At 52.8% G+C, this 27,863-nt stretch overlaps 2 protein-coding genes and 1 long non-coding RNA gene across 4 annotated transcripts; 1 reads left to right on the top strand and 2 right to left on the bottom strand.

The window, feature by feature from the left end:
• The first annotated feature begins 577 nt into the window (after positions 1-577).
• On the top strand, positions 578-8,223 carry SLC5A2 (solute carrier family 5 member 2). 2 transcript variants are annotated; one of them, XM_025369719.1, is made up of 14 exons: positions 578-716; positions 2,102-2,173; positions 2,249-2,353; positions 3,158-3,322; positions 3,600-3,705; positions 4,753-4,833; positions 4,963-5,192; positions 5,473-5,608; positions 5,824-5,931; positions 6,063-6,213; positions 6,322-6,490; positions 6,566-6,781; positions 7,561-7,687; positions 7,766-8,223. In XM_025369719.1, exons 1-14 carry the CDS (start codon positions 591-593, stop codon positions 7,990-7,992), a joined length of 2,019 nt encoding a protein of 672 aa, XP_025225504.1. In that variant the 5' UTR covers positions 578-590; the 3' UTR covers positions 7,993-8,223. The 2 variants fall into 2 exon arrangements, with proteins under 2 accessions (XP_025225504.1, XP_025225502.1); XM_025369717.1 differs by having other exon boundaries at positions 591-716; positions 7,561-8,223.
• On the bottom strand, positions 4,626-6,130 carry LOC112613834. The gene is made up of 2 exons (XR_003117014.1): positions 5,766-6,130; positions 4,626-5,212 (listed from the first exon to the last, which is right to left on the bottom strand). It is a non-coding gene; the product is annotated as an uncharacterized LOC112613834 (long non-coding RNA).
• Positions 6,928-26,491, bottom strand: C20H16orf58 (chromosome 20 C16orf58 homolog). Its single transcript, XM_025369720.1, has 13 exons — positions 26,152-26,491; positions 25,844-25,958; positions 18,088-18,133; positions 16,915-16,947; positions 16,724-16,829; positions 14,288-14,389; positions 11,328-11,398; positions 11,065-11,249; positions 10,929-10,986; positions 10,424-10,494; positions 9,640-9,783; positions 9,452-9,529; positions 6,928-8,389 (listed from the first exon to the last, which is right to left on the bottom strand). Exons 1-13 carry the CDS (start codon positions 26,449-26,451, stop codon positions 8,292-8,294), a joined length of 1,407 nt encoding a protein of 468 aa, XP_025225505.1. The 5' UTR covers positions 26,452-26,491; the 3' UTR covers positions 6,928-8,291.
• Positions 26,492-27,863: the final 1,372 nt, after the last annotated feature.

Genomic DNA, 27,863 nt, shown 5'->3' with positions numbered 1-27,863 from the left:
AGACACAGTTTGTGCAAGGATTTGGTGGGGATAAAAATATCTGGGCAAAAAAAGCAAAAAGCAAAAATCTGGGCTGGGTAGGTTAAGGGAGTGGGAAAGGATTTCTGATTTCCTCTAGATTTGGTTTGCAGAAGCAGGGGGAAGGATAAGCGGGAACTGGGGCACGGCTGGGGTTGGAAATCAGGCTGAAGAGCTTGTACTAAGAGCTATGGAGGGTTCCTGAGGAGGGTGAGTGGCCCTGTCAGACTTGGGTTTGAAAATGATTCCTCTGGATTAGTTAAATCCAGGGGTGCTTGCTTAGCTAAGAAGGAAGAAATGCATTTTTAGGGAGTAAAAGAGGTGATTTTGAGCCTGGGGCACCGGGGAGAGGGCAGAGGCTAAGGCCCAGGAAGGAGTGCTCTTGAACTTGGAAGGGCCCAGCTCCCCAGGACCAGCCTTCAGCCTTGATACGACCTGATTCAGCTAAACAAAGCTGGGGAGCGGGAACGAGACCTGGGGGACTTGTCGGCTCAGTGCCCCTGAGGTAACCATTAATCCTTCCCTGGGGGAATCCAGGGGCTGGTCCCTGGATGGGGCAGATCCTGGGGAGAATGGAGGAGCACACAGAGGCAGGCTCGGCACCAGAGCTGGGGGCCCAGAGGGCCCTGATCGACAATCCTGCTGACATTCTAGTCATTGCTGCATATTTCCTGCTGGTCATTGGTGTTGGCTTGTGGGTAAGAAGTTGGGGGTGGGGTGCTGCTGGGGGCTGCTGGCTTTGGGGCCTGGGAGAAAAGTCTCAGGGGGCCAAGGGTGGGAGAATGATGCTTGGATCTTTGAAGGAGAAACCTAGGCCTGGGGGCAAACAGGTCTTTGGAGGTCCTCAGGAAGGCCCAGCCAATATTCCTTCCTTGTCTTCCCACCTTGGGACTGTGCTAGCTGAAGGGGTCCATGGATTTTCATCAGGGTCGACATTCTAAATGGGGTCTCATTCCCCTGGCCACATTATGGCTGACCAGCAGAAAATATCCAAGGCCCCAGGAAGGTCAAGCCAAATCCACGCACGATAAATCCTGGGGAGCTGGGACGGGACTAGTGGCTCACACCTGTAATCCCAGCACTTTGGGAGGCCAAGGCAGGGGGATCACTGAGGCCAGGAGTTTGAGACCACACTGGCCAACATGGTGAAACCACATCTCTGTTTTATTATAAAAATTTATTTAAAAATTATTTATTTTTAAATAGAGAGGGGTCTCACTGTGTTGCCCAGGCTGGTCTCGAACTCTTAGGCTCAAGCAATCCTCCTGCCTCTGCCTCCCAAAGTGCTGGGATTACAGGTGTGAGCCACTGTGCCTGGATGAGACCTTGTTTCTTAAAATAAAAGGAAAAAAAAAAAAAGAAGAAAGGGAAAATTAGCCAGGCATGCTGATGTGTGTGCCTGTAGTCACAACTACTCGGAGGCCAAGGTGGGAAGATTGCTTGAGCCCACGAGTTCAAGGCTGCAGTGAGCTATGATCATGTCACTGCACTCCAGCCTAGGAGACAGAGCAAGACCTTTTCTCTAAAAACAGATGTGGGGCTGGGCACGATGGTTCATGCCTGTAATCTCAGTACTTTGGGAGGCCAAGGCAGGTGAATTGCTTGAAGCCAGGAGTTCAAGACCAGCCTGGCCAACTTGGTGAAACCCTGTCTCCACTAAAATATATAAAAATAAATAAATAAATACAAATAGCTGGGTGTAGTGGCACGTGTCTATAATCCCAGCTACTTCGGAGGCTGAGGCATGAGAATTGCTTGAACTTGGGAGGTAGAGATTGCAGTGAGCCGAAATCATGCCCCTGCACTCCAGCCTGGGCAACAAGAGCAAGATTCTGTCTCAAAAAATGAAGGAAAAGAAAAGGAAGAAAAAGAAAAAATATGTGAAAAGACTTGGGGAATTGGACACTGGGATTAGAGCCTGGGTTGCCCTGAGTGGGAGGAGTTGGGGGTGGCAGTGCAAATGATCAGGGAAACTAGGGTCGTTAATCTTCAGCCAGAAACAAGGCTGAGGAATGTGTTGAGGACGCTAATGAAGTCCAAGGCTGTGCCCCAAACCCAGGTCTCCCCCACCTCTGTCTCCCAGTCCATGTGCAGAACCAACAGAGGCACTGTGGGCGGCTACTTCCTGGCAGGACGCAGCATGATGTGGTGGCCGGTGAGACGGGCTGGACTGGGAACGGGAGGGGGCCTGGAGAAGCAGCCCTGCTCACTCCCTCCTCTGGCCACCCAGGTTGGGGCCTCTCTCTTCGCCAGCAACATTGGCAGTGGCCACTTTGTGGGCCTGGCAGGGACTGGCGCTGCAAGTGGCTTGGCTGTGGCTGGATTCGAATGGAATGTGAGGCCCTTTTTTTCCAATAACCCCACCCCCAGTGAGAACATCTGGAAGGGTCACACCTTGGGCAAACTCCGGGAAATGGGGAATGAGACTGGCAGTGGGACTTTCCAACTGCGGGGTGAGGTTGGGCTGGGAGTGGAGGTCACACATCCAGCCAGGAAGCAGAGGGGTGCAGGGGTGACCACTGTCGGTCCTGCTCCTGACTTGCCATGTGAGCCAGCCTGCACCAGCCACTGCCTCTAGGAGCTTCCATTTATTCCTCTCTGAGTGGGGTGAGCAGCCTCAAAGCCAGGGAAGCACCTGCTCAGATGTGCTCTGAAGCTGTGGTCTGTGAGGAACTTGGGGCCAAGTTAAAGTCTTTTGTAGAAGTGAGGAGCAGATACAAAGCTCTGGGACTGAGGCTCCCGTTGGAGGGGAGATCAGGCTTTGAGCTCAGGGCTTCCTGGAGGAGGAGGCCACTGAGCTGAGCCTTGAGGGACACAAGGTTTGGGTGGCTTTGGCTCGGGTCAGTCTGAGGAGTCTATTATGGGGTTCATATCTAGATGAACATAGGGACAACATTGGGAGAAACGGGCCAGGAGTGATAACCTGGGAAGACAAGGAGGGCTCCAGTTAAGAACCCAGGAGGGTGTCAGCTCTGTTCCTTGGTGCCCCGGGCCCCGGGGCCATCGCCTGCAGTTGTCCTCTGGGCCCCAGATGTGGCCCTTTCCAGGGTCACTTGCTTGGAGTAGCACCTTCACAAAGAGGTCAGATCCTTAGGGATGAGGGCAAAGCCACCCTCAGCAGCAGTACTGCCCCCGGCAGGCGCTCTTCGTGGTGCTGCTACTGGGCTGGCTCTTTGCACCCGTGTACCTGACGGCAGGGGTCATCACGATGCCACAGTACCTGCGCAAGCGCTTCGGCGGCCGCCGCATCCGCCTCTACCTGTCTGTGCTCTCCCTTTTCCTGTATATCTTCACCAAGATCTCGGTGAGTGCGTGTGACGGACGCGATGGGGCCCTAGAAGGGCGGAGTCATGAGTGGGCTCTCTAGAGAACTCTGGAGGGCGTGGCACCTAGGAGAAACCACTGTGAGGGTTATGATGATGGAGGCAGAACCTGCAAGGAGTGTCTCCAGGGCACTAGCCACAGTGCTGGGACCTGGAAAAATGGAGGGAAGCTTTGAAGCTAGTAGGGCATGGTCTGGGCTGAAGGTGGGCCAGGGACACTGCCCTGGGTCCTGACCTGGCACTTGCTCCTCCCCAAAGGTGGACATGTTCTCCGGAGCTGTATTCATCCAGCAGGCTCTGGGCTGGAACATCTATGCCTCCGTCATCGCGCTTCTGGGCATCACCATGATTTACACGGTGACAGGTGCCAGCAGGGGCTTAGGAAAAAGAGTGGGCCTGGGACACTGCTGCCAGCTGTGGCCAGGGTTTGGGGAGTTGCCAGAGGAAAGCAAGCTGGAGAGGTTTGGAAGTGTGGTGTGGTCCAAGCAGGAGAAGGGACTAAATATTTGGAGAGCAAAGGCTTCCTCTCTTTCCACTGTCTCTTGGATTTTGACCGGAAGTTCAGAGAGAGAAAACCATGCTGGGCTTGAGTGAGGACTGCGAGAAAAGGAAGATTTAGCAGCTCTTGCCTGCCTTGAACACCTGGGAGAGTGCACCTGACGAGTCTCCAAGACCTCTAGACAAACCCAGTATGGTTCAGAGGGACCTGGGGTGGGGTCTGAGGTCAGATGTGGACCAGAGTAGGCAGGGCTTGGTGCCAAGGCCCACTTGAGGGGCCCCACCTTGAGAAGGAACAGAACTGAGTATTGGATCTTAGAGAATCACCCTCTCCTATGATGACAGAAAAAACTGGGGGTGGCTGGGAGCAGTGGCTCACGCCTGTAATCCCAGTACTTTGGGAAGCCGAGGCGGGCAGATCACAAGGTCAAGAGTTCGAGACCAGCCTGGTCAACATGGTGACACCCCCATCTCTACTAAAGATACAAAAAATTAGCTGGAGGTGGTGGCACGCGCCTGTAATCCCAGCTACTCCGGAGGCTGAGGCAGGAGAATTGCTTGAGCTGGGGAGGTGGAGGTTGCAGTGAGCTGAAATTCACCATTGCTCTCCAGCCTGGGCGACAGGGCAAGACTCCATCTCAAAAACAAAAACAAACAAAACTGGGGCCTAGAGGGCGTTGCTAGTGGGGGTCCTGCAAGTGTGGCCTGGCCCTAAAACTCAGCCACACTCTGCCCGCCAAGCCCTGCTTGTTGGTGCCTTGCGTGCATGAGCCCCGAGAATGGGCCATCGTTTTGAAATTTATTCTCCAGGAAGGGGAACTCTCTTAAATTCCCGCAAAGACGCCTTATTGATAAGACCAGCCTGTCTGTGACATAAACAGCTGGGCTGTCCCCTGACCCCGGCCTGTTGCAGGAGGGCTGGCCGCGCTGATGTACACGGACACGGTACAGACCTTCGTCATCCTGGGGGGCTCCTGCATCCTCATGGGTTACGGTAGGAGCTCGCCTACCAGGGAGGGGCGCGAAGGGCGTGGTCGCGGAGCTCTCGGCCTGCGCGCGGGGCAGTCGCGCCTCTCCGGTCTGAGGATTCTAAGAAGGGTCCTCTGACGGCCTTACCCGGCAGCCTTCCACGAGGTGGGCGGGTATTCGGGTCTCTTCGACAAATACCTGAGAGCAGCAACTTCGCTGACGGTGTCCGAGGATCCAGCCGTGGGAAACATCTCCAGCTCCTGCTATCGACCCCGGCCCGACTCCTACCACCTGCTCCGGCACCCCGTGACCGGGGATCTGCCGTGGCCCGCGCTGCTCCTGGGACTCACGATCGTCTCGGGATGGTACTGGTGCAGCGACCAGGTGCGGAGACAGGGCTGCGCCTGCAGTGAGGCCGGGGCGGAGCCGAGACGGGTGGAGCCTGAGTCCCTCCCTGCCTTTCCCACAACTGTCTAAGGCGCAGTCTGAGAGGCGGGAACCCCTCCAGGGTGGTGCTAAGCCAGACAGAAGGCTCCATCTGCTCCGAGCGTGCAGCTGAACTTGGGGCACTCACCAGCCAGAGGCGGGGCACATATTAGAGCCGGGGCGCGGGGCGGGGCCAAGGAGAGGCCCGCACGTGGGCAGCTGAACGCCCCTCCCGTAGGTCATTGTGCAGCGCTGCCTGGCCGGGAAGAGCCTGACCCACATCAAGGCGGGCTGCATCCTGTGCGGGTACCTGAAGCTGACGCCCATGTTCCTCATGGTCATGCCAGGAATGATCAGCCGCATTCTGTACCCGGGTAACGTCCGCGTCCCCGCCCCGCCCCTTTCCTGTGCCAGCGACCGGGCACCCGTCTCCCAGTTTAGCCACCCTCCTAAGACTCGGGAGTTTGGGCGCGGAGTCCCGCCTCCCTCCGGGGATCGCACGCCTCCTGTGCTAGGATTCCCAGTCCCCACCTCCTGGGATTCCCAGACCAGGCCCCGTCCTAGCCGCGCGGTGGCCTTTCTCTGGCAGACGAGGTGGCGTGCGTGGTGCCTGAGGTGTGCAGGCGCGTGTGCGGCACGGAGGTGGGCTGCTCCAACATTGCCTACCCGCGGCTCGTCGTGAAGCTCATGCCCAACGGTGAGGGCGGTCCCGGGCCACAGGCGCAAGCTCGCTGCGGAGCCCGCTGCTGGGAGGGGTCGTCCTTCGCGCAGCTGCAGCCGCCCTGGACCCCCAGTGGCCCCAGCCTCACGGCTGCCCTCGGCCCGCAGGTCTGCGCGGACTCATGCTGGCGGTCATGCTGGCCGCGCTCATGTCCTCGCTGGCTTCCATCTTCAACAGCAGCAGCACACTCTTCACCATGGACATCTACACGCGCCTGCGGCCCAGCGCCGGCGACCGCGAGCTGCTGCTGGTGGGACGGTGCGGCCTGGGCTCCCCTCCTCCCTAACGGATCAGCCCGGGTCGGGGGCTTGCGCACGCGCAGGGGAGTCCAGGGTCCGGGGTTCGATCCGACGGCCTCCGCCGCAGGCTCTGGGTGGTGTTCATCGTGGTAGTGTCGGTGGCCTGGCTTCCCGTGGTGCAGGCGGCGCAGGGCGGGCAGCTCTTCGATTACATCCAGGCCGTCTCCAGCTACCTGGCACCGCCCGTGTCCGCCGTCTTCGTGCTGGCACTCTTCGTGCCGCGCGTTAATGAGCAGGTGAGCGGCATGCGCGCATGGCAACGGCGGGCTGGGTTTGCACATCCTGAGCAGGCTGACCTGTTTCCTTCGCAGGGCGCCTTCTGGGGACTCATCGGGGGCCTCCTGATGGGCCTGGCACGCCTGATTCCCGAGTTCTCCTTCGGCTCGGGCAGCTGTGTGCAGCCCTCAGCGTGCCCGGCTTTCCTCTGCGGCGTGCACTACCTTTACTTCGCCATCGTGCTGTTCCTCTGCTCCGGCCTCCTCACCCTCCTGGTCTCGCTGTGCACCGCGCCCATCCCCCGCAAGCACGTGAGTGGCCGGGTGCCTCAAACAAGCACTGTGCGACACAGCAACCACTTACACCTGCCCTCTGCTTCCTGGAGTGCACAGTGGGGAGGACCTGAATTTCTAGACTGAGGGTTGGGAGCGGGCTGGGGGTCCAGCCGCAGTTGCAGTTGCAGAGCAAGCATTTTTATTTAAATACATTTATTTGAACCGGCCTGGGGGAGGCTTGATGTTGATGGGTTGGTGATTAAAGCCTCCCAGAGCCAATCCTTGGCATGGCCTTTGGGACTCAAAACACAGGATCTGACTGGTGGGGCACAATACCATCTTGAACGCCCACAAAAAGGTGTGGTTTTGTTGCTGAAGGGCAGGTGGCTCCAGGCAGGGCTGATGGTGGCAGGGTGGGGTGAGGACAGGACAAGAGATCCGGGTGTGGAAGGATGACAGGGATTCCGCAGCAGCAGGAGGGAAGGGTGGGAGCACACAGGCACAGAACACTGTGAGCAGGACTGCCAGGCCAGGGTCGCAAGCGCTACCATCTGGGTGTAGACAGGGGACCTGAGCTGATGAAGCTGGGGGAGCAGGGCCAACGGCTGTCAACACAAGCTCAGGGGCTCGGGGTTTACCCCAAGAGCACAGGGCAGCCATGTAGGATGGAGTTGGCATGAGTTGAGCCTGGGCTGGCTGTGTGGTCTCAACAGAGGTGGGTAGGGCAGGCAGTGACGAGCTGGTGTGCAAGAGACTTCAGGGTCGGGCATGGGGGGACAGAACTCCCACCTAGTCCGTGCTCCCACCCTCCCCAGCTCCACCGCCTGGTCTTCAGTCTCCGGCACAGCAAGGAAGAACGGGAGGACCTGGATGCTGATGAGCAGGAAGGCTCCTCACTCCCTGCACAGAATGGGTGCCCAGAGCGTGCCATGGAGATGGATGGTAGGGCACCATGCCGGCAGGTGGGGCTGGGGGAGCTGAGTTCCCGCAAACTAACTGCAGGGCCTCAATTTCCCCCAGAGCCCCAAGCCCCGGCACCAAGCTTCTTACGTCAGTGCCTGCTCTGGTTTTGTGGAATGAGCAGGGGTGGGGTGGGCAGTCCTCCGCCCCTTACCCAGGAGGAGGCAGTGGCAGCAACCAGGCGGCTGGAGGACATCAGTGAGGACCCGAGCTGGGCCCGTGTGGTCAACCTCAATGCCCTGCTCATGATGGCGGTGGCTGTGTTCCTCTGGGGCTTCTATGCCTAAGACCAACTGTGTTGGACACTATAAGCCACAGCCTCACAGGAAGTGGTCGGGAGGAGCCTGCGGTGCTCCCCAGAAAAGGGGAAGGGGCAGTGGGGTGAGAAGGTCCTGGCTCTCCTTCTCCCAGCCTTCCTCTGCCTGGGGCCCACTGCATCTGATTGGCAGTCACTTCCCATGAGGGCCTGGCCCACCCGCTGCAGTTGCCCTAAGGAGAAATAAAGCTGCCTTTCCCCTGTCCTGCTGTGGCCAAAGTGTCCTTGCTCCAGGTTCCTGTCCTGGGCTTGGGCCTCTGTCTGGGCCGCTCACAAGACCTTCTTTTCGGGAGACAGAAGCCATGTAGCCCTCCACTCGTCCACCTCCAGCTGGTGCTTCTCGGTCTTCCAGCCAGCATCCTGCAGTCCTGGGGAGAGATCATGGGTGCTGCCGGGAATGCTGGGGACAAGGGTAAGGAGAGGCACAGGCTGGGTGCGGGCTTTGTGCACTACTGGGGCTCCCACTGCCTCTGCTAGGTGAGTCTGGCATAAATGAGGCTGAAACCACACCTGGCTGCAGGAAGAATTCATTGAAATGGCACGCAGAAGAGCGCTGGGATGGAACAGGCGCCAGACAAAATGTCCTCATCAGTCAATGTGAGGGCCTCCCCACTCCATCCTCCCATTTCCTACATGCCAACGGGGATTACACAGACTGTCCACGCTGATACCACCTCAGAGACCATTCTAAGCTCTCCGTCCTATAGACAGGGAAACTGAGTGCTAAACTTAGGATTACAGGGAGAACCCATCTTTTTTTTGGGGGGGGATGGGGGTCTCTGTCACCCAGGCTGGAGTACAGTGGCACAATCTGGGCTCACTGCAACCTCTGCCTCCTAGGCTCAAGTGATCCTCCCATTTCAGCCTCCTGACAGTCCCACAGGCGTGCATTACCACGCACAGCTAATTTTTTAAAAAATTTTGGTAGAGACAGGGTTTCACCATGTTGCCCAGGCTGGCCTTGAACTCCTGAGCTCAAGTATCTGCCTGCTTTGGCCTCCCAAAGTGCTGGAATTACAGGTGTGAGCCACTGTGCCCGGCAGTCTTTTTTTTTTTTTTTTGAGAGAGAGAAGGTCTTGCTGTGTCACCCAGGCTGGTACAATCATGGCTCACTGTAGCCTCGACCTCTCCCAGGTCAGGTGATCCTCCCACCTCAGCCTCCTGAGTAGCTGCAACCACAAGTGCAGAATCACACCTAATTTTTGTATTTTTTTGTGGAGACAAGTTTTCACCATGTTGCCCAGGCAGGGTGTCAAGCAATCTGCCCATCTAGGCCTCCCACGGCGCTAGAATTATAGGTGTGAGCCTCTGCATCAAGACCAAGAACCCAAGTCTTTCACCTTTCAGATGGAAGGGTGGGAGTGGGGGAAGGCGGGGCCCCCAGGGACAAGGCTTCAGGGACTAAGCAGCCATGAGCTGAGGTATGTTACCTTTCAAGAACTTTGGGAACAGCATGTCCAACACTTGGTGTGTCTCCTTGACGATGACCCAGCTCTCTTTCTTAGGACCTGGGTGCGGGGGTGCAGAACCAGAAGCTCTGTATCCTCCAGCAGGACAGAGTCTGTCCCCTCTCCTCCCCGCCCTGAGGCATCAGCAGTCTAGATTGTGAGGCACTTACCTGCCCGCACCTGTTTCCTCAGCTCCTCCAGCTCTGCTGGAAGGGGTCCATCTCCCTGCAGGGCCCCAAGCATCAGCCCATGTGTGGCGGCCCTTAGGACGGTCTTGGGGCCTGCCTTCTGGTTCAGAACTACCTGTACCTGGTCTGGAGGGACCAAGAGACAGACTGGTATCAGGGAATGGAAACCTCCCAACCCCCCTCGATCCCATCACCCTGCTTCCCCTGTCTGCCCCGAGACCTTGGCCTGGCATGGAAGGCCAGCACCTCACCCTTTCCTTTCCAATTCATCTGTTGCTCCCCAATGTTTGGGCCAAACTGACCAGTTTCCAAATACAACTTCACAGCAGCTCACTGGGCTGGGTCTATTTTGCATTTCTTTAATGGCTGGTGAGAATAAGCGCCTTTTCACACTCACCAGCAGACCAGCACACTCAAGGACTTGTTTACCCAAGAGGCAACCCAGGACGGGAGAGAAGGGTGGTTTTCCCAGCGACAGCAAAGATCACAGCCTTACTAAGAGTGCTGCAATATATAAGACGCTTTGCAGTCACATTATCTGATCCTCATAAAAACACCGCAGGGAGTAAGGCGGTACCGTTAGCTCCGTTTTACACAGGGGTGAAGTGAACTTCACTGGGGCATTGCAGCTGTAATTTGAATGGTCTAGAGCAACCCCCAGAACAGGCAGCCTCCAAACTGCCCAGAGCTGGGGGCCCTGGATTGGAGGAATGAGAGGCTGACCCGGGAGGGTGCATCGTAGGCTGGGAGAACTAGGCACACTCACTTCGTGACTGGTTCCAGCAGAGGAGGTAGGGTTCTTGGTGCCCCTCAACCAGCTGTTGCAGCTCAAAGACACTGTGGGGGAGAGGAGAGTGCAGTGGGGGTGGAGGACAGCAAAGGCAGGCATGCCCAACCAGCCACTGAACAGCCACCCACGGTGAACCGAAATGATCCAGGCTTCACTCAGGGCCCCTCGCTTCCTCTCTCCCTCAGCCATTACCCACACCCCCAAATCTATCCTTTCTTCCTATATCCAGTCATCCAAACTCCCCATCTGCCCATTCTTCCTTCACCTTTCAAACACATCCCTTCCATCTGCTTCATGTTATACACCCTTTCCTCCCTCACACACCCACACTGCCCCCATGTCTGTTCAGCAGCAATGAAGAACCCAGGACAGAGAGGTGGGGCCTTGCCAGGGAGGCCAGTGTGTATGTAACTGGAGTGAGGGGTGTGTGCGGGGAGTGTGGGTGGCAGCGGTGATGAGTGGGAGATGCCAGGCCACTCACCTGGAGACCAAGCGGTGTAGGGGGACTCCCAGGGATAGAGACGGAGCTGGCCAGAAACCTGTAGGAAGCTGGGGTCAGGACGCCTAGGCAGTGGGAGAGGCTGAGACACAGGACCCGAGACAAGGGGCAGAGTCACCTGTCCACAGCGGCTCCATGCGATTGGCTGCAGTGGGGTCGAGTACCTCTCCCCTCTGAAGGTAGTGCTTCAGGACCAGCCGGAGCCGGCCTTCGTTCAAGGTCTCCATGACCAGGGATCGGACGGCGCGGTAGTTGGCATAGATGTGGAGGGCAGTGAGGAAGAGGAAACATCCAAGGCTGAAGCTGGGGTGAGAGAGTGAGGTAGCCGAGACGGGCAGAGGCCCAGCTGGGGCTCTCCTGCCCACCCTGCTGGCAGCTTACCCAGGGCAACCTGACACCAGAGGGAGCATCAGGAGGCTGACCAAGAGCCCTGCCAGGTTCACCAGCGTCTCCTGGAAAACAGCAGAGGGAGTAGGAGTTGGAGGGTGCCCCTCCAGGCCACTGAGTACCCTTGAGTGCCTTTCACCCCATCCTCTCTGCTCCACAACCTCCCAGGACTCCCTACTGCAGTGGGAGTAAATTTTTAGTTTTTGGTGGGTAAACTATCATTTAAAAGATGCCAGCTCGAGGTGGCTCACACCTGTAGTACCAGCACTTTGGGAGGTTGAGGTGGGCAGATCACTTGAGTCCAGGAGCTTGAGACCAGCCTGGGCAACATAGTGGGACCCTATCTCTACAAAAAAATTAAAAATTTGGTGGGGCATAGTGGCTTATGCCTGTAATCCAAGCAATTTGGGAGGCCGAGGTGGGCAGATTCCCTGAGCTCAGGAGTTTAAGACCAGCCTGGGCAACATGGTGAGACCATGTCTCTACTAAAAGTACAAAAAATTATCCGGGTATGGGGGTGTGTGCCTGTAGTCCCAGCTACTCAGGAGGCTGAACTGTTTGAGCCTGGCAGGTGGAGGTTGCAGTGAGCTGAGATCACGCCACTTCACTCCAGCCTGGGCAACAGAGCAAGACTCTGTCTCCAAAAAAGAAAAAAACAATTAAGCCATGATTGCACCACTGTACTCCAGCCTGGGAGACACAGTGATACCCTGTCTAAATACATATATGTGTATCAGTTGCTTCTCTGCCCAGGTAGGTGCCCTTGGAATACCCATGAACGCGTCATCTTTGTCTTGCAAGTCACCAGAATAGACCCACACTCAGGCACTTACTAATGTGTACTTTTTTTTTTTAAAGAAATAGGGTCTCGCTCTGTCACCCAGGCTGGAGTGCAGTGGTACAATCATAACTCATGGCCACCTCAAACTCCTAAGCTCAAGTGATCCTACCACCACGCCTCCACTGATTATTACTGTATTTTTTGGTGAAGATGAGTCTTGCTATATTGCCCAGGCTGATCTCAAACTCCTGGGCTCAAGCGATCCCCACCTCAGCTTCCCAAAGTGCTGGGGTAACAGGCATGAGCTGGAATAACTTTTATCTACTGATTTTAAGTTGACTGCTCCCCTCCCACCAAGCTCCTTTGGTATGCAGTAACTGGCAGATAAATTTGCAAAGGGGTCAAGGAACCACCCTGGAAGAAAAGGAACAAGACCCACACCTCTTCCCTTGTGTATCAATGTTATAAGAACACTCTGATGGCTAGATTGAGATCACCCTAGGGGACCCCAGGCTACCTGCCCCCAACTCATCTTGAGAGTGGAGTCTGGATTAGTGCCCCTGACAGCTGGGCTCCCAGGTAGAGCTGGTCCTGGCATAGAGAGGACCTGAGACTGGAGAGCTCTTCTCACCCAGCTCCCCACCCAGGAAGGGCGTATGCTGTGGGAATAAAGGCTGTGGGTGTGGCAGGAAACTGGGGATCAGGAACCTTGGAAGCTAAGGAGCAGAGGGACCTCCTCTCTCCCAGGTGGGAAGAGTCATTTCCAGTGGCCACATCCAGTGACAGCAAAGCTGCATCGGCAGAAAGCTGGGGTCTGCTGCGGGACTGACACATTCCCAGGTTGGTCCTGGATACGTTCCCGACTCTGTGGACCAAGGAAGCCCTGGGGCCTTGGGAAAAATGGCTTGGGCTTAGGGTGAGGGCTGAGGGCCAGCGAGAGAACAGGCGAGGGACAGCAGGCATGGAGCCGGGAGTCGTGCGGTGAGGGGCCTGTGCTGTGCTTCCTTCTTGCTCCTTAACAGCCTGTGGACTTAGGTTCGGAAGAGACAATGGGTGGAATGAGCCTGAGCATCCTGAGAGAAGGGACTTCCCCAGGGGTCCCCAGGGAGATGGGACCTCTTCATGCTTTATTTCCTCATCTGTACTAAGGCAACCATGAGCATTTACTGCACATGCCCACTGTGAGAATTTAAAGAGTTCCCAGAAATGAAATACTTGGCACATGGTTAGTGCTTAATAAATATTAGCTTGGGTTAAGACTATCGAGCCAAATAATGGAAGAGAAGGCCAGAAAGTAGGAATGCATCGAACAGCAGTTTCTAAATTGCTTCAGTGTCAAAGAAAACCATCTCACACTTCTGAGACTTCCCTGGGCCTTAATTTCCTCGTCTGTAAACCAGGGCTAAGTAGTACCTACCTCGCAAGGTTGGTGTGAGAGTTTGTTTTTGAGACAGGGTCTTGTTCTGTCACCCGGGCTGGAGTACACTGGGGTGATCATAGCTCACTGCAGCCTCACCTCCTGGGCTCGAGGCTGGGACTACAGGTGTGCACTACCACACCTGGTTAGCGTTTCTTTTATATATTTTGTAGAGATGGGGTCTCGCTGGGTTGCCCAGGCTGGTTTCAAACTCCTGGCCTCAAGTGATCCTCCCACCTCGGCCTCCCAAAGTGCTAGGATGACAGGCGAGAGAGTTAAGCCCTCAGCACGGGGTTTGTGGAGGTCTAATCCATGCAGAGTTTAGCCTTAGGGGTGTCCCTACTCCAACTCTAGGCTCCCTGGGGCGGGTAGGGGGGCTGGGCCAGCAGGCCTGCTAAACTGCTGAGTGGAGGCCCCAGCCAGTGACCCAGCAAACCCACGTGCTGGGTGCCTCTGACTTGCCAACTGCCTTGACATGTGGGGCCTCATGTGATCAGAACATCCAGCTTGCAAGGTGGGGTCTGGAGAGGGCAAGGCTGAGGGCTTGCTCTCAGCCACCCAGGTGGTGGGCAGGGCCTAAGATCAGCTCAGACTTGCTGCCACCAGAGCCCAAACCCTACTCCTGCTTGGGTATCTTGAGTCAGCAGGGAGCACCCACACTTCTTCCTGTGTATTCCTGGGCCCTCCAGGGCACTCAGGGGCTTCTCCCCACGTCCCCTCCCCACCCCACGCCCTCCCTCCGGCTCTGGCGCTCACCTGGCTGCTGTCCTTGGCTGACACGTCAGCCATGTTGTTCCTCCGAGCCTGGTGCACCGTTAGGGCAGCCCGAGTGGCCCCACCAGCAACACTCACGATACACTGGGTGGGGAGGGGAAGAGAGAAGGTTGGTGGAGACACGTGTCCTGGTAACACAGGCACTCAGACCAGCTGGAGAAAACCTGGCCCGGACCAAACTCTGAATGCTGTCCTTGGTATCTACTTCTCACCTGGATGCCCCCTAGGCTCAAGTTCCCTGTCCTGTTCTAGGAAACTGGAGTCCCACCTGCCACTACCACCTTGGGGACTGGCCTCACAGAAACTTAATTTCCTTCTCCAAGGTGGAGGCCCAAAGACCATTCTCATCCCAGAACTCCCAGCCCTCCAGCTCCTGCTTTGGCCACACCCTCCCCATTGCTGGCAGGAGGCTCAGGTTGGTTTCCAGCTTCATGCTTACATCTGCCTCCTGTAACTCCTCTACTCTCCTCCTGCCCCAGTGAAAGCTGTCGAAACCTACACTGATGGCCCTGACCTCCCAGGGCGCCCAGATCTCTCCCTCTGAGATTGCAGGATAAAGCTCATCAAGGAGGGTCACTAGTCACCCACAATCATCCTGAGTTCATCAAAGCTCTTTTATTACTATTTTAATTTATCCTTAGTTTTTGAATACAGAGTCTCCCTGGGTTGCCCAGGTGGGCCTGGAACTCCTGGGCTCAAGAGATCTTCCCATGCCAGCCTCCCAAAGTGCTGGGATTACAGGCGTGAGTCACCACCCCTGGCTGAGGGCTCTTTTAGAGGCCAGACATAGACTTAGGTGCTGTGATACAAGTCAGACCCAGGCCCTGCCCTCATGGAGCGTATAGATCAACAGATAATAAATAAACAAGTTAATATGCAGACAGAGGAAACAGTCTGTTCCAAGGCCAGAGGAACGAGGGACACAGTGAGGGCAGAGTGGCTGACAGGGACCTGACCACGCAGAGCCTGGCAAGCCTGGTGAAGGTGTTTCCCTAAGAGCAATGGGGCAGCAGAGTGACTTGATCACTTTCCTCTTTGAAAGGATCACTAGGCTGCTCTGAGAGGGGAGCGGCAGGGAGGCTACCCGGGAAGCAACAGTGCTCTCTCAGCAGTGAGAGGTGGTGACAGGGAGACGGAGGAGAGAATGGATTGGAGATTTTGAGGAGGGAAAAATAATAGAATTGAAGGTTCAGCTGAAGGTGACAGGTAAGGGGAAGGGGGAAGAGGAGGAGGTGGTGGCAGTGGTGGTGGCGGTAGCATGGATGACAGCCAAACTGGCTTCTCTTGGTGCAGCTGGACATGGAGGTTGTGGAGAGGGGAACTCTAGGGAGGGGTCTTCAGAGGGAAGCTCATGGCCCTGTTCCATTCCCTTGTTGGACAGATGAAGAGACTGAGGCCCCAAAGGCAGAGTTTGAAGCAAAAGCCAGAGGGCACAACCCTCGGTCCACAGCTATAGCCGTGCTTTTCTCTGGGTTTTCCTACCCTGTTTAGGGGTGCTCACAGCATTTAGGCCTGCACCAGGGAAGCTAAATGTCCTCCACCACAAGGAACCGTTGTAACCCAAATGCCAGTGCTTATGGAGAAGCATGGCCCTAATGTGATTTTAAGTTGATAGACGGGCCTTGGAATGGGTCTTCCATTTTTTTGAGTTTCTCCTCTGGGCCAGGTACTTAACTCTGACAGGATATGCTCTTTGCTGAACCACGCCAGGCCTCAGTGTCCTCATTTGGATGAGACCAACCTGTAAAGGTTGTGTGGGCAACAGCCTGGCGTGGAGGAAGAGTGTACCTGCACCCCACATGTCCCCCAGCTCACGGTGCGGTCTGTGCTCCATCTCCATCTTGCTTCCGGACCTGAAGCTGTGCTGTTTCTTTTGCCCGGAACACCCGCCCTGCACCTTAAACTCCATCTTCAGGACCCAGGCTCAGGGGAGCTCTTCCTACACTCCCTGACCAGGCTGGAATCCCCGCCTCACTCTCTTGCAGGCCCCTACATTTCTCATTTGGAATACCTGTACTTATAATTCCACAAATACTGAAGCAATGATGTGTGGTTTCTTTCCAAAGCCAGGGGGCCACATTCTGTGCCAAGCATGCAGCAGGCACTCCATAAATACTGTACTGAAAGAACCAAACGGAAGTCAAGGAAGCTGGTCCCAAATGTTGACGTTGGACAACCCCCTTCCACTTCTCAGCTCGGAGCTCCCTCCCCAATCCTGTGGCTCTACACATTGCCTTACACTTTCTGGGGCACTAGACGCTGTCTGGCTGGAGGAGGGTCAGAAAGGATGGTTGGGTTTGAGTAGAAACACCTGAACTTTCTTACTCTTCTCGAAGTGGCTTGAACACAGAGCCCAGGTAAACTCACACACTACCAAGGCAGGTGTCTTGGGCAGATGGGTGCCCCACAGGTGGCTACCTTGGCCAGGTTGCTGGTGGAGACGGTCATAGTGAAACAGATTGGGTATACAGGAGCCATAATCTCAAGGAACATGGCTACATCATTGAGGATGTCCGCAAAAAGCCTGGGGAGGGATCAGAGGTTAGAGGTCAGAGGTAGGAGACTTTCATAATGGAAGACTCTCCTCCCTTATCCCCGCTCCTCCTCACCTCCACTGCTTGGCGTTGCAGTCCAGTTTGCTCCTGTTGGGGAGGAGAGGTTGTTGTAATGTGGATTTAAGAAGAAACACATCGTATGGGCAGTGGGGGGAGTCCTGGACCACAGTAAAGTCTGAAGAGCTCAGGAAAATCCACACCCCCAGACAGACATCTGTCCCCACACCCGGTCACTGCTACCTAAAATGCCACCATTAGCTGGGAGGATCTTCAGTGACTGACTGATTGCCTAGTGTCTCCCGCTTATGAACTCATGATTTACCAAGGAAAACCCTGATTGTCTTGTGGCTGCTCCCCAACCTCTGTCCGTCCTTAGAGGGAGGCTCTTCCCGGGTTCCTCTGCCTCTCCCCGTTCTTCTTGCTTTAGAGTGAGGGTACCCAGCGAGTGTATTTTGGACTAGTAAACATCACATTGAGTGTGTAACCCTGCATGTTACAGACAACTAGCCCTGATAGGGGATATGATTTCCCTGGATCACATGAACAGTGGGGGAAAAGGCTAAGAGAGCCGGGCTCCGACATCCAGGCCTAGGGTACTTCTGTTACATAACACCGTGGATGACTACCTCACCTGCCCTTTTCGTCAGACAGTGACTCCCTGCCCTGTGCACAAACACTTGGAAACAACTTCTCTAGGGTCAGGAGGATACTGCAGCCCCAGGCCAGCTCAGGATTTGCAGCATTAGGCCCAAGTCTCAGTGTGAGATCTCCTGGAGGGAATGGGAACATTCTTGGGAGGGGTATCAGACACACATAAAGAGATCCTGAACACACGGCCTGGTTGAGGGTTCTGCCCAGTGAACTGCCCAATACCATGGAAAGCACAGGCTTCAGGTTCAAATCCCATCTCGCTAGTTATAAGCTGTATGGTCTGGGCAAGTAACTTCCCTCATTCACATTTATGAAATGTACATATCCAACCCCATCCTACAGAGTTGCTGTAAGGATTAGAGACAACATACAGAGGCTCAGGGGGCACCGTTACAGCTGTTAATGGTGGCTAGTGTTAACTGAGCCCTATTATGTACGATGCCACGGGCATTAAGCACTTTGCATAGACCATCTCATGGAACCCTTACAATCAAAATTAATGGCAATACTATTACTATCATTACTACCCCCACTAGGAAGAGTTGCCAGAGTTGCTGGCTGGGAAGACAAACTCACCCTTTCCACCAGGCAAAGACGATGCGGCCCAGCATGCCGGTTGAATCTGGGGAGAGAAGGCATGGGTAAGGAGCAAGGAAGAGGTGTGGGAGCTGTGGGGCCTGGCAGACCCTGGCACTGAATTGGCCAGTTCACCCTGAGTCACTGCCCTTGAGAACTCAATCTGGTACTAGAAGTTGCGGACAGTCATAGCTGCATGACGGGGTCAGAAGTGCCTACACATAGCAGTTCCTCAATATGTCCCCTAGGAGACACGGACAAGAAACGTTCTTTGCAGAATTGTTCACAACAGCAAAAAACCTGGGAATAATGCAAATGTTGACTGACAGAATACATACATTCTAGTATATTCACCCAGAGGCATTCATTCATAGATGAACACTACTATTAAACTCTTGCATGAAAATAACTCATGAAGACCACATACAGCACAGTTCGTAAAGCTCTAAACTTAAAACTAAACAACATAGCACTTAGGAATATTTACCTATTTGGTAAAACTATTCAAAAAAGCAGGAAATCTTAAGTGGAAATTCAAAGGTTATTGCTAACCTATTCTAGCTGTTAGGCTGGGCAGGTGGCTCACAGATGGTTATTATAGGATAAATAAATAAAAGGATTTGGGCCGGGTATGGTGGCTCAGGCATATAATCCCAGCACTTTGGGATTACAGGGGGTTTGGGCCCAGGGATCGCTTGAGGCCAGGAATTCAAGACCAGCCTGGGCAACACAGCAAGACCCCATCTCTACAAAAAGTGCGAAAGAAATTAGCCAGGCATGGTGGCATGCCTGTAGACCCAGCTACTTGGGAGGCCGAGGTGGAAGGATGGTTTGAACTCAGGATATCAATGCTGCGGTGAGCTATGATCATGTCACTGCACTCCAGCCTGGGTGACAGAGCAAGACCCAGTCTCAGGGAAAAAAAAAAAAAAGATTTGAACTGCAGCTGGGGTTACACGGCAGAGGGACAGGCCTCCGTAGGCTGGGCAGAGTAAGAGAAGTCTCTGGAATCAGTGGGACCTTCGTTTGCACAACCAATGCTTTCTGGCTACCTAACTCTCTCTGCCAAGTACTTCATGACCACAGTGACCGAGATGATTCCACAATCAAAATCCAGCCAAAGAGCAGACAGCAATCAATATAGAAAACACTGATTTAGACCAGGGATCAGTAAACTGTTACTACTCCCTGGTTTTGGAAATAAAGTATTACTGGAATGCAGCCATGCCCATTTGTTTATAGATTGTCTATGGCTGGTTTTGCAAGACAATGGCAGAACTGAGTTACTGCAACTAAGATTACAAAGTCTGCAAAGCCTTAAGATCTGGCCCTTTACAGAAAAAATTTGTCAATTTGGACCATCCATTATACAGAGAGTAGCACCCATTAAGCCTGGCAGGAATATTTTAGAATGAGACACCTGGGAGAGACTCATACAGTGGACATGCGAGAGGACAGATACCATGGGGAGAGGATTTGGACTTGTCTGAGCTTGAGGGCACTGACCCTGAGGTGGGGATGTAGGAGAAAGGACACTACGTTATAGGAACGAGGGCTGGGAGCTTCCACAAAACATAAATGCGATGACCTGGGCCAGCCCTCCCATTCTCCACTGAGAGCAGATGCATTCTCTCCTTTCCAGAGCCTTCTTGGGCACTGAGTCATGCTTGCCCACCCTGGACTTGAGGGAAATCAGTAAGCGCTCCGGTGCGCACGTGCGCACCTGAAATACCTGTGCCTTTTCATCTTCACAACGATCCTGAGACCTTGGGAGGGATCATTCCCTTTCACTGAGACTCCCATTAGATTGATGAATAAAATTGGGGCATTTTACAAGAAAATATGGATTTCCAGCTTCTCTGGAAGAACCTGAAGACATGGCCACACTGGGGCTGTCCTCTCTCACGGCCACCATCAGCTGGTGCTACCTCACTGAACGAGAGCATGGGTCCAAGCTACTGCCATCTGGTCTGCTTTGTTTCTCCATTTCTGTCCTGTCTGACCCTGGAAGTAATATGCAACAAAGTGGTTTTACAGGCCTCCCATCACTCACTTTAACCTCTTCCCTTCAAGTACATTATATTCTTGGCAAAATCATCATTGTGCCATTCAAGATTCTGGTGCTGGATCAACTTAGTGACTGTGAACATGGCAGGATTACTTTTACCTGTTGAGAAGGAGTCCAGTGGGGCAGACTCTATTTTTCTTTTTTTTTGAGATGGAGTCTCGCTCTGTCGCCCAGGCTGGAGTGCAGTAGTGTGATCTTGGCTCACTGCAACCTCCATCTCCTGGGTTCAAGATCTTCTCCTCCCTCTGCCTCCTGTGTAGCTGGGATTACAGGCATGCGCTACCACACCTGGCTAATTTTTGTATTTTTAGTAGAGACGAGGTTTTACCATGTTGGCCAGGCCAGTCTCAAACTCCTGACCTCAGGTGATCTGCCTGCCTCGGCCTCCCAAAGTGTTTGGATTATAGGCATGAACCACTATGCCCAACCCAGACTCTATTTTTCTTCCCTTTGGCTACACACTTGTATCCACTCAGGTATATGTCCTCCTTGGGTCACCTGACAGAAAGGGAGCCTATGCTACCTTTCCATAGATCATTAGAGGCATTCACAGGACAAATGATATATATACTCCCTATCATCTGAGTCAATACTGTCCACTAGAATAGAAAACTTAACTCCCACTTGCTTTTTTTCCCTCCTCATTTACAATTAGCCAAGTTGTAAGATCTAGAAACATCTGAGTCCTAGTAAGGAATGACCACAATTGTACTTCCCTCCACTTGAAAATCTTAGCTGGCAAAAGAGTGTGGTAGTTAAGAGTGGAACACAGGAATAAGTCTGCCTGGGTCAAAATCATGGCCCTGAGTGACCCTGGATAAGTTACATAACCACACAAAAAAATTTGTCTGTTTTTCCATCTAAAAAATGAATAATGGTAGCTAACTAATATGGCTGCTGCAGAGATACATATAATGATACAAAATGTGTGGCTTAAGGTAGGTTGCCAAAATATTAGCAACAAGTTTTATTACTACTGCTACTCATGACAATTTAGCATCACGTTCCACTGAGAGACATGTAACTGAAAATGATCACATCAAAAAATTCCAAGTAATTTTCTCATATGAAGCTCTGCACAGAAATTTCCCATGTCTGATGAAAATGAGCTTGTAATATCCTGATAACTTCTTTTACTATTGATAACAAGCCTTATTTATTTATTTATTTTTTAGATGGAGTTTCACTCTTGTTGCCCAGGCTGGAGTGCAATGACACGATCTCGGCTCACCACAACCTCCGCCTCCCAGGTTCAAGCGATTCTCCCACCTCAGCCTCCTGAGCAGCTGAGATTACAGGCGTGCACCACTACGCCCAGCTAATTTTGTATTTTTAGTAGAGACGGGGTTTCTCCATGTTGGTCAGGCTGGTCTCGAACTCCCGACCGCAGGTGATCCGCCTGCCTCAGCCTCCCAAAGTGCTGGGATCATAGGCATGAGCTACCGCACCCAGCCAATAACAAGAAGCCTTTAAAGTAGATTTTTCATCCTTTTTCTTTGAGACAGAGTCTCAGTCTGTCGTCCAGGCTGGACTACAGGTGCCTACCACCACGCCAGGCCAATTTTTGTGTTTTTTGTTAGAGATGGGGTTAAACCATGTGGGCCAGGGTGGTGTCCAACTCCTGACCTCAAGCGATCCACCTGCCTTGGCCTCCTAAAGTACTGGGATTATAGGCGTGAGCCACCACACCTGGCCCCCCCTTTTTTTTCGTATCTTAAAATGATTTTAATTTTTATTAATAACTTGTCTGAGTTAAAGGTTGAACGTTCCTTTTTTGTTTCAGACAGGATACTGCTCTGTTGCTCAGGCTGGAGTGCAGTGGCACTATCTTGCTTCAGTGCAACCTCCACCTCCTGGGTTCAAGTGATTTTCCTGCCTCTGCTTCCCGAGTAGCTGGGACTACAGGCATGTGCCACCATGCCTGGTTAATCTTTGTATTTTTAGTACAGATGGGGTTTTACCATATTGGTTAGGTTGGTCTTGAGCTCCTGACCTCAACTGATCTGCCCACCTTGGCCCCCTAATCCCAAAGTGCTGGGATTACAGGGATGAGCCACCATGCCTGGCCAAGGTTAAGCATTCCTAATCAAAAAAACCTAAAATCTGAAATGCTCCAAAATCCACAGCTTTTGGGAGTGCAGACACGATGCCAACAGTAGAAACAGCCAATGGTGAAACAGCACAAACTGTTCTTGTAGGGAAAAGAGAGATCAGACTGTTACTGTGTCTGTGTAGAAAAGGAAGACATAAGAAACTCCATTTTGATCTGTACTAAGAAAATTGTTTTGCCTTGAGATGCTCTTAATCTGTAACTTTAGCCCCAATCCTGTGCTCACAGAAATGTGCTGTATGCAATCAAGGTTTAAGGGATCTAGGGCTGTGCAGGATGTGCCTTGTTAACAATATGTTTACAGGCAGTATGCTTGGTAAAAGTCATCACCATTCTCCAGTCTCGATTAACCAGGGGCACAATATACTGTGGAAAGCTGCAGGGACCTCTGCCCAAGAAAGCCTGGATATTGTCCAAGGTTTCTCCTACTGAGACAGTCTGAGATGTGGCCTCATAGGAAGGGAAAGACCTGACTGTCCCCGAGTCCAACACCCTGTAAAGGGTCTGTGCTGAGGAGGATTAGTAAAAGAGGAAGGCCTCTTGTTGCTGAGGTAAGAGGAAGGCCTCCGTCTCCTGCATGTCCCTGGGGACAGAATGTCTCGGTGTAAAACCCGATTGTACATTCGTTCTATTCTGAGATAGGAGAAAACTGCCCTGTGGCTGGAGGCAAGATATGCTGGCGGCAATGCTGCTCTGCTACTCTGTTACACTGAGATGTTTGGGTGGAGAGAAGCGTAAATCTGGCCTACGTGCACATCTGGGCACAGTACCCTTGAACTTATTTGTGACAGATTCCTTTGCTCACATGTTTTCCTGCTGACCTTGTCCCCACTATCAGCCTGTTCTCCTGCCGCATTCCCCTTGCTGAGATAGTGAAAATAGTAATCAATAAATACTGAGGGAACTCAGAGACCGGTGCCAGTGCGGGTCCTCCGCATGCTAAGTGCCGGTCCCCTGGGCCCACTGTTCTTTCTCTATACTTTGTCTCTGAGTCTTATTTCTTTTCTGTCTCTCGTCCTGACAAGAAATACCCACAGGTGTGGAGGGGCTGGCCCCCTTCAGTTCTGAATCAAGGCAATCGTGGTAACAGTGACAATTAAGAGGACGTTGTTAACACTGCAGAAAAAGTGCCTATAGACAGTATGGTGAGGATGTGGGAGGGGATTATTGAGGCACTAGAGCAGCATACATTCATAATAGAATCCAAGAAAGACTTCTAAGATAGAAACCACAGTTAATGAGGCAAATGACTCTGGAGGAAACATTTTAAAAAGCCACCCAGCAGAACACTTCCTCATCCCTAGAAGATCCGCTTCCTGTCCTTCAACCGCTTCTGTTTCTTCTCACCTTAAAAAAATAAAATATGGTGTCCAGTAACCTTTTCATCAAAACAGCTGAAGACTGACAGCCTGCCATTTTTGTTGCTGCTGCTGTGGTTCAGAAGCTGACACAGGTGTTCTGGTGACCTGCTGTGCTGCTTAGTTACCCTGAACACACAATTTCTCACTGTATTAGTGGTGTATCATGTTTTATACTGTTAAGTACTTATGTGTGAATAGGTATAAGAAAATGACTGCTTTTTTTTTTTTTTTTTTTTTGTTGAGACAGAGTCTCGCTCTGTCGCCCAGGCTGGAGTGCAGTGGCCGGATCTCAGCTCACTGCAAGCTCCGCCTCCCGGGTTCACGCCATTCTCCTGCCTCAGCCTCCCGAGTAGCTGGGACTACAGGCGCCCGCCACCTCGCCTGGCTAGTTTTTTGTATTTTTTTAGTAGAGACGGGGTTTCACCGTGTTAGCCAGGATGGTCTCGATCTCCCGACCTCGTGATCCGCCCGTCTCGGCCTCCCAAAGTGCTGGGATTACAGGCTTGAGCCACCGCGCCCGGCCAAGAAAATGACTGCTTCTTGATAGCATATGCATTCAGAGTCAGGAATGATGGGGACGTCAACCAACCAGATTGTCCACATGTGTGGCTGAGACAGTGACATCTTTGCTTTCTGATGGATCAATGAACACAAACTTTGTTTCAATCACACTATTGAAAATATTGTATAAAACTGCCTTTAAGGTATGTGTATAAAGTATATATGAAACATAAACGAATTTCATGTTTAGACTTGAGTCTCATCCCCAACAAATCTCATTATATACATGAAAATATTCCAAAATCCAAAAAAAATCCTGAAATCCAAAACACTTCTGGTTGCAAGCATTTTGGATAAGGGATATTCAATCTGTATAGGCAACACGCTGGTAATATCACATGAAAACAGCAACTACTGACCCAAGCTCCAAATGCATTCCAAAAATACGGCCAATAAGCCGGGTGCAGTGGCTCACGCCTATAATCCCAGCACTTTGGGAAGTTGAGGTGTATGGATCACCCAAGGTCAGGAGTTCGAGACCAGCCTGGCCAACATGGTGAAACTCTGTATTAAAAATACAAAAAATTAGCGGGGCAGGGTGCCACATGCCTGTAATTCCAGCTACTTGCCAGGCTGAGGCAGGAGAATCGCTTGAACCTGGGAGGCAGAGGCTGCAGTGAGCTGAGATTGTGCCACTGCACTTCTGCATTCCAGACAGTGAAACTACGAGTCTAAAAAAAAAATAGAGATGGGGGTCTCCCTATGTTGCCCCGGCTGCCTCGGCCTCCCAAAGCGCTAGGATTAAAACCGTTGTGAGCCACCGCGCCCGGCCCAGTTTTCTCAGTCTTAATGGTAAAGGTGTAAACAAGAGGCTCCTGTTTCTCAAAAAAAATCCAGAGAGTCTCACAAGGGATGTGGCCAGACTGATTCTACTAACGGAATGAGCTTTCCCTTAGAGCTGATGTATCAGGTTGGTGCAAACGTAATTGCGGGTTTTCCATTACCTTTAATGGCAACAACAACAAAGAAATCCCGCAATTACTTTTACACCAGCCTAATATCCCCTGGGAGCAGTAGTGAAAGACAAAGGACAGTGGCAAAAGCCATGGGGCCTCCTCCTGTAGAACATGTAACAATTTCCCTTTTCTGTTCTATTTCCCTCTCTGGGTGGCATGGTACCCAACTGTATCTTTTTTTTCTTTCCTTAAACAATTTTTTAAAAGCTGTACACACTCAGCAGATAGTCACTCTATTATTTACAGCATCATCTGGTATCCCAGAGCATACACAATACCTTCCATTCTTTCCAGGCTCTCCTCCCTTCTACTCAGGACCAATCAAATATTTTTTTTTTTTGGAGCTCACCAATTTCCCCTATCCTGGGCAGCGGGCAGTTTTATTCAATCAATCGCATTCTCATGCAATCTTCCACAAAGAGAATAGGGATAAAGGGGAGGGGACGGGATTTGGGATCCAGATGATTTAGACTCAGAAGTCTGTGTGGGGAATGGAGTGTGGCTGCCAAGCTGGTGAGTGGGATGAGGGTCTTCCAGATGTCGGCAGTAAGACTCGGTTACAAAGCACCGCTCTAATCAATGGGGAGACCTGCCTGAATTCTACCTAATGGGGCACGAGTCCATACATATATACACATAAGAGCCCAGCGAAGGCAGGGCTGAGAGCAGCAATACGTGAGGCTCCGGGGGTGCAGCTCACCTTTCACGAGCCAGGTGGCCGTGGCAGCTGAAACAGTGGCTTTTGCGTTCCCCACCCCTATGCCCAGCAAGACTGCCTGGGTGGCCAGGGAGCCGGAGAGGCTGGAAGCAAAGGCCTGGAGAAGAAAACAAGTAGGGTGAGAAGCGGGCGCAGGAGCGTGGCGGTCTAAGTGCCGTCATCTGTTCTTGTTCTTGTTGTACGGGGCATGTCGGATCCCGCCCGCTCGGCTCCGGGCCTCAGTCACCCGTCCATAACTGGGGAGGGAGGGGTGGCCTGCACTGTCCCCTGCCCCAGACGACCGAGCTGACCTGCACAGAATCCCACAGTTGGTAGGGCAAATAGTCCGGGCTGACGCTATCAGGGAAGCCCTGCGGCAGGAACACGGCCTGGAGCCCGGAGAGGGGTGGTGAGGCGGCCCTGGGAGCCCCCACTTCGCCCGCATCTCGTCCTTCGGGTTTGACCGTGAAGGCCCTGGAGAGCCCCCACCAGCGCCAGCCCCCGACCTCCCACTGCAGGCTCCCGTCCGCGGCGGCGCGGCAGCCCCGTGCCTCCCCGGACCCGAACTGCTCGGAACACAGTTGGATCTCTAGGCCCACGTCGTCAGCCATGCCGAGCTTCTGGCTCCCAGTCCCTCCCCTGCCGCACGGTGGACGTGGCAGGTGGCACTTCCGGCTGGGCTACGGCGGCTGCGGAGGGACATCATTCACGAACAGGCGCCGCGCGGGAGTCCCCAGCTTAGTTAGGAAACTGACGGTTGCTCTTACTGGACTACGCGCCGCTTCCGACACCCCGGCACCGGCCCGGCCCCGTTGCTTTGTAGCATTCTGCAGCTGGGCCGCAGGCGACGTGGGCCTCCGCTAGTTGTGTTGGAGACGCGGTTCGTCCACAGAAGTTTTAGCTGTTTGACTTTGGGCAAGTCAGTGGCCCTCTCTGGGCCTTAGGTGCCTTTTTTGCTGTGAGGCCGGCGACTGTATTTTTAACCCTGATTTTATCCCTAGATCTACCCAACACATAGTAGGTTCTTAAAAGATATTTATAAGTGAATGAATGCATCATGAGAAGAAATTGGACCAGATGAGGCCCTGTGAAGCTGCTTGGGTTTTTGTTGTTGTTGTTGTTGTTCTCTTTTTTTTTTCTCTCTCTCTTCTGAGTGTCCCTGGCCTGAACTAGAAATTATCCATCCTTCGGCCTTCTGTGAGACTGCAGGAACATTACTTTTGAAGGATGCTAAGGAATTCGAGGGATGAAAAAAATCAAGGGATTGCAATGATGTCACAAAACACGGAAACAAGGCGGGAAGTTCCTGTGTGTTTTTGGGGAGGGAGAGTCCATGAAATTGGGGGGAGTCCAAAGAGGGAGTGTTTCTGTCCTTGAACTCACCTTTTCTTCTTTGCATTTCTCTTCTTCTCCTTCCCATCTAGCGCAGCATATTCATTTCAAAGCATAAATTTGCCAACAAAGCATCCTCTTTTTATCAGAAAATAAAATATCCTGGTTTCTTAGCCTGGCATTCTTGGACCTGCACAGTTTGATCCCAACGACAACTCCTTACTTGAAACTTCAGATTCTCCCAAACTGTCACATTCCTCGTGGACTTAACCCTGGAGGGCCCTTCTACCCCACTTCGCATTGTCTCACACTAACACAGTCTCTCTCAGACTGAGATGAACACTTCTTTTCTTTTTTTTAAATTTCGGGTTTCAAAATACAAATGGCCTAGTCACAACATTTCTGTAACGTTGTCTAAATTCAGGTACAAACAAGGTTTGAAGACTAAGTACTCTTTAAAAACATATTTATTTAAATAGAGATAGGGCCTCCCTATTTTCCCCAGGCTGCTGTCACACTCCTGGCCTCAAAAGTGATCCTCGGGCTGGGCATGGTGGTTCACACCTGTAATTCCAGCACTTTTGGAGGCCGAGGCAGGTGGATCACTTGAGGTCAGGAGTTCAAGACCAGCCTGGCCAACATGGTGAAACCCCATCTCTACTAAAAATAAATACAAAAATTAGCTGGGCGT

Source organism: Theropithecus gelada, chromosome 20 (genome assembly GCF_003255815.1).
Source record: "Theropithecus gelada isolate Dixy chromosome 20, Tgel_1.0, whole genome shotgun sequence".
Classification (NCBI taxonomy): domain Eukaryota; kingdom Metazoa; phylum Chordata; class Mammalia; order Primates; family Cercopithecidae; genus Theropithecus; species Theropithecus gelada.
Note: the sequence above shows the minus strand (reverse complement) of the source record. Positions and strands in the feature narration are given on the sequence as shown.

Coding starts and splice junctions, on each gene's coding strand:
- SLC5A2 (XM_025369717.1), top strand. CDS start 591: ATGGAGGAGCACACAGAGGCAGGCTCGGCACCAGAGCTGGGGGCCCAG. Junction 2,174..2,248: donor GCAGCATGATGTGGTGGCCG/GTGAGACGGGCT, acceptor CTGGCCACCCAG/GTTGGGGCCTCTCTCTTCGC. Junction 6,214..6,321: donor GAGCTGCTGCTGGTGGGACG/GTGCGGCCTGGG, acceptor CCTCCGCCGCAG/GCTCTGGGTGGTGTTCATCG.
- C20H16orf58 (XM_025369720.1), bottom strand. CDS start 26,451: ATGGCTGACGACGTGGGCCTAGAGATCCAACTGTGTTCCGAGCAGTTC. Junction 14,390..16,723: donor CCACCAGCAACCTGGCCAAG/GTAGCCACCTGT, acceptor CTCCCCACCCAG/TGTATCGTGAGTGTTGCTGG. Junction 10,987..11,064: donor CATGGAGCCGCTGTGGACAG/GTGACTCTGCCC, acceptor AGCTTCCTACAG/GTTTCTGGCCAGCTCCGTCT.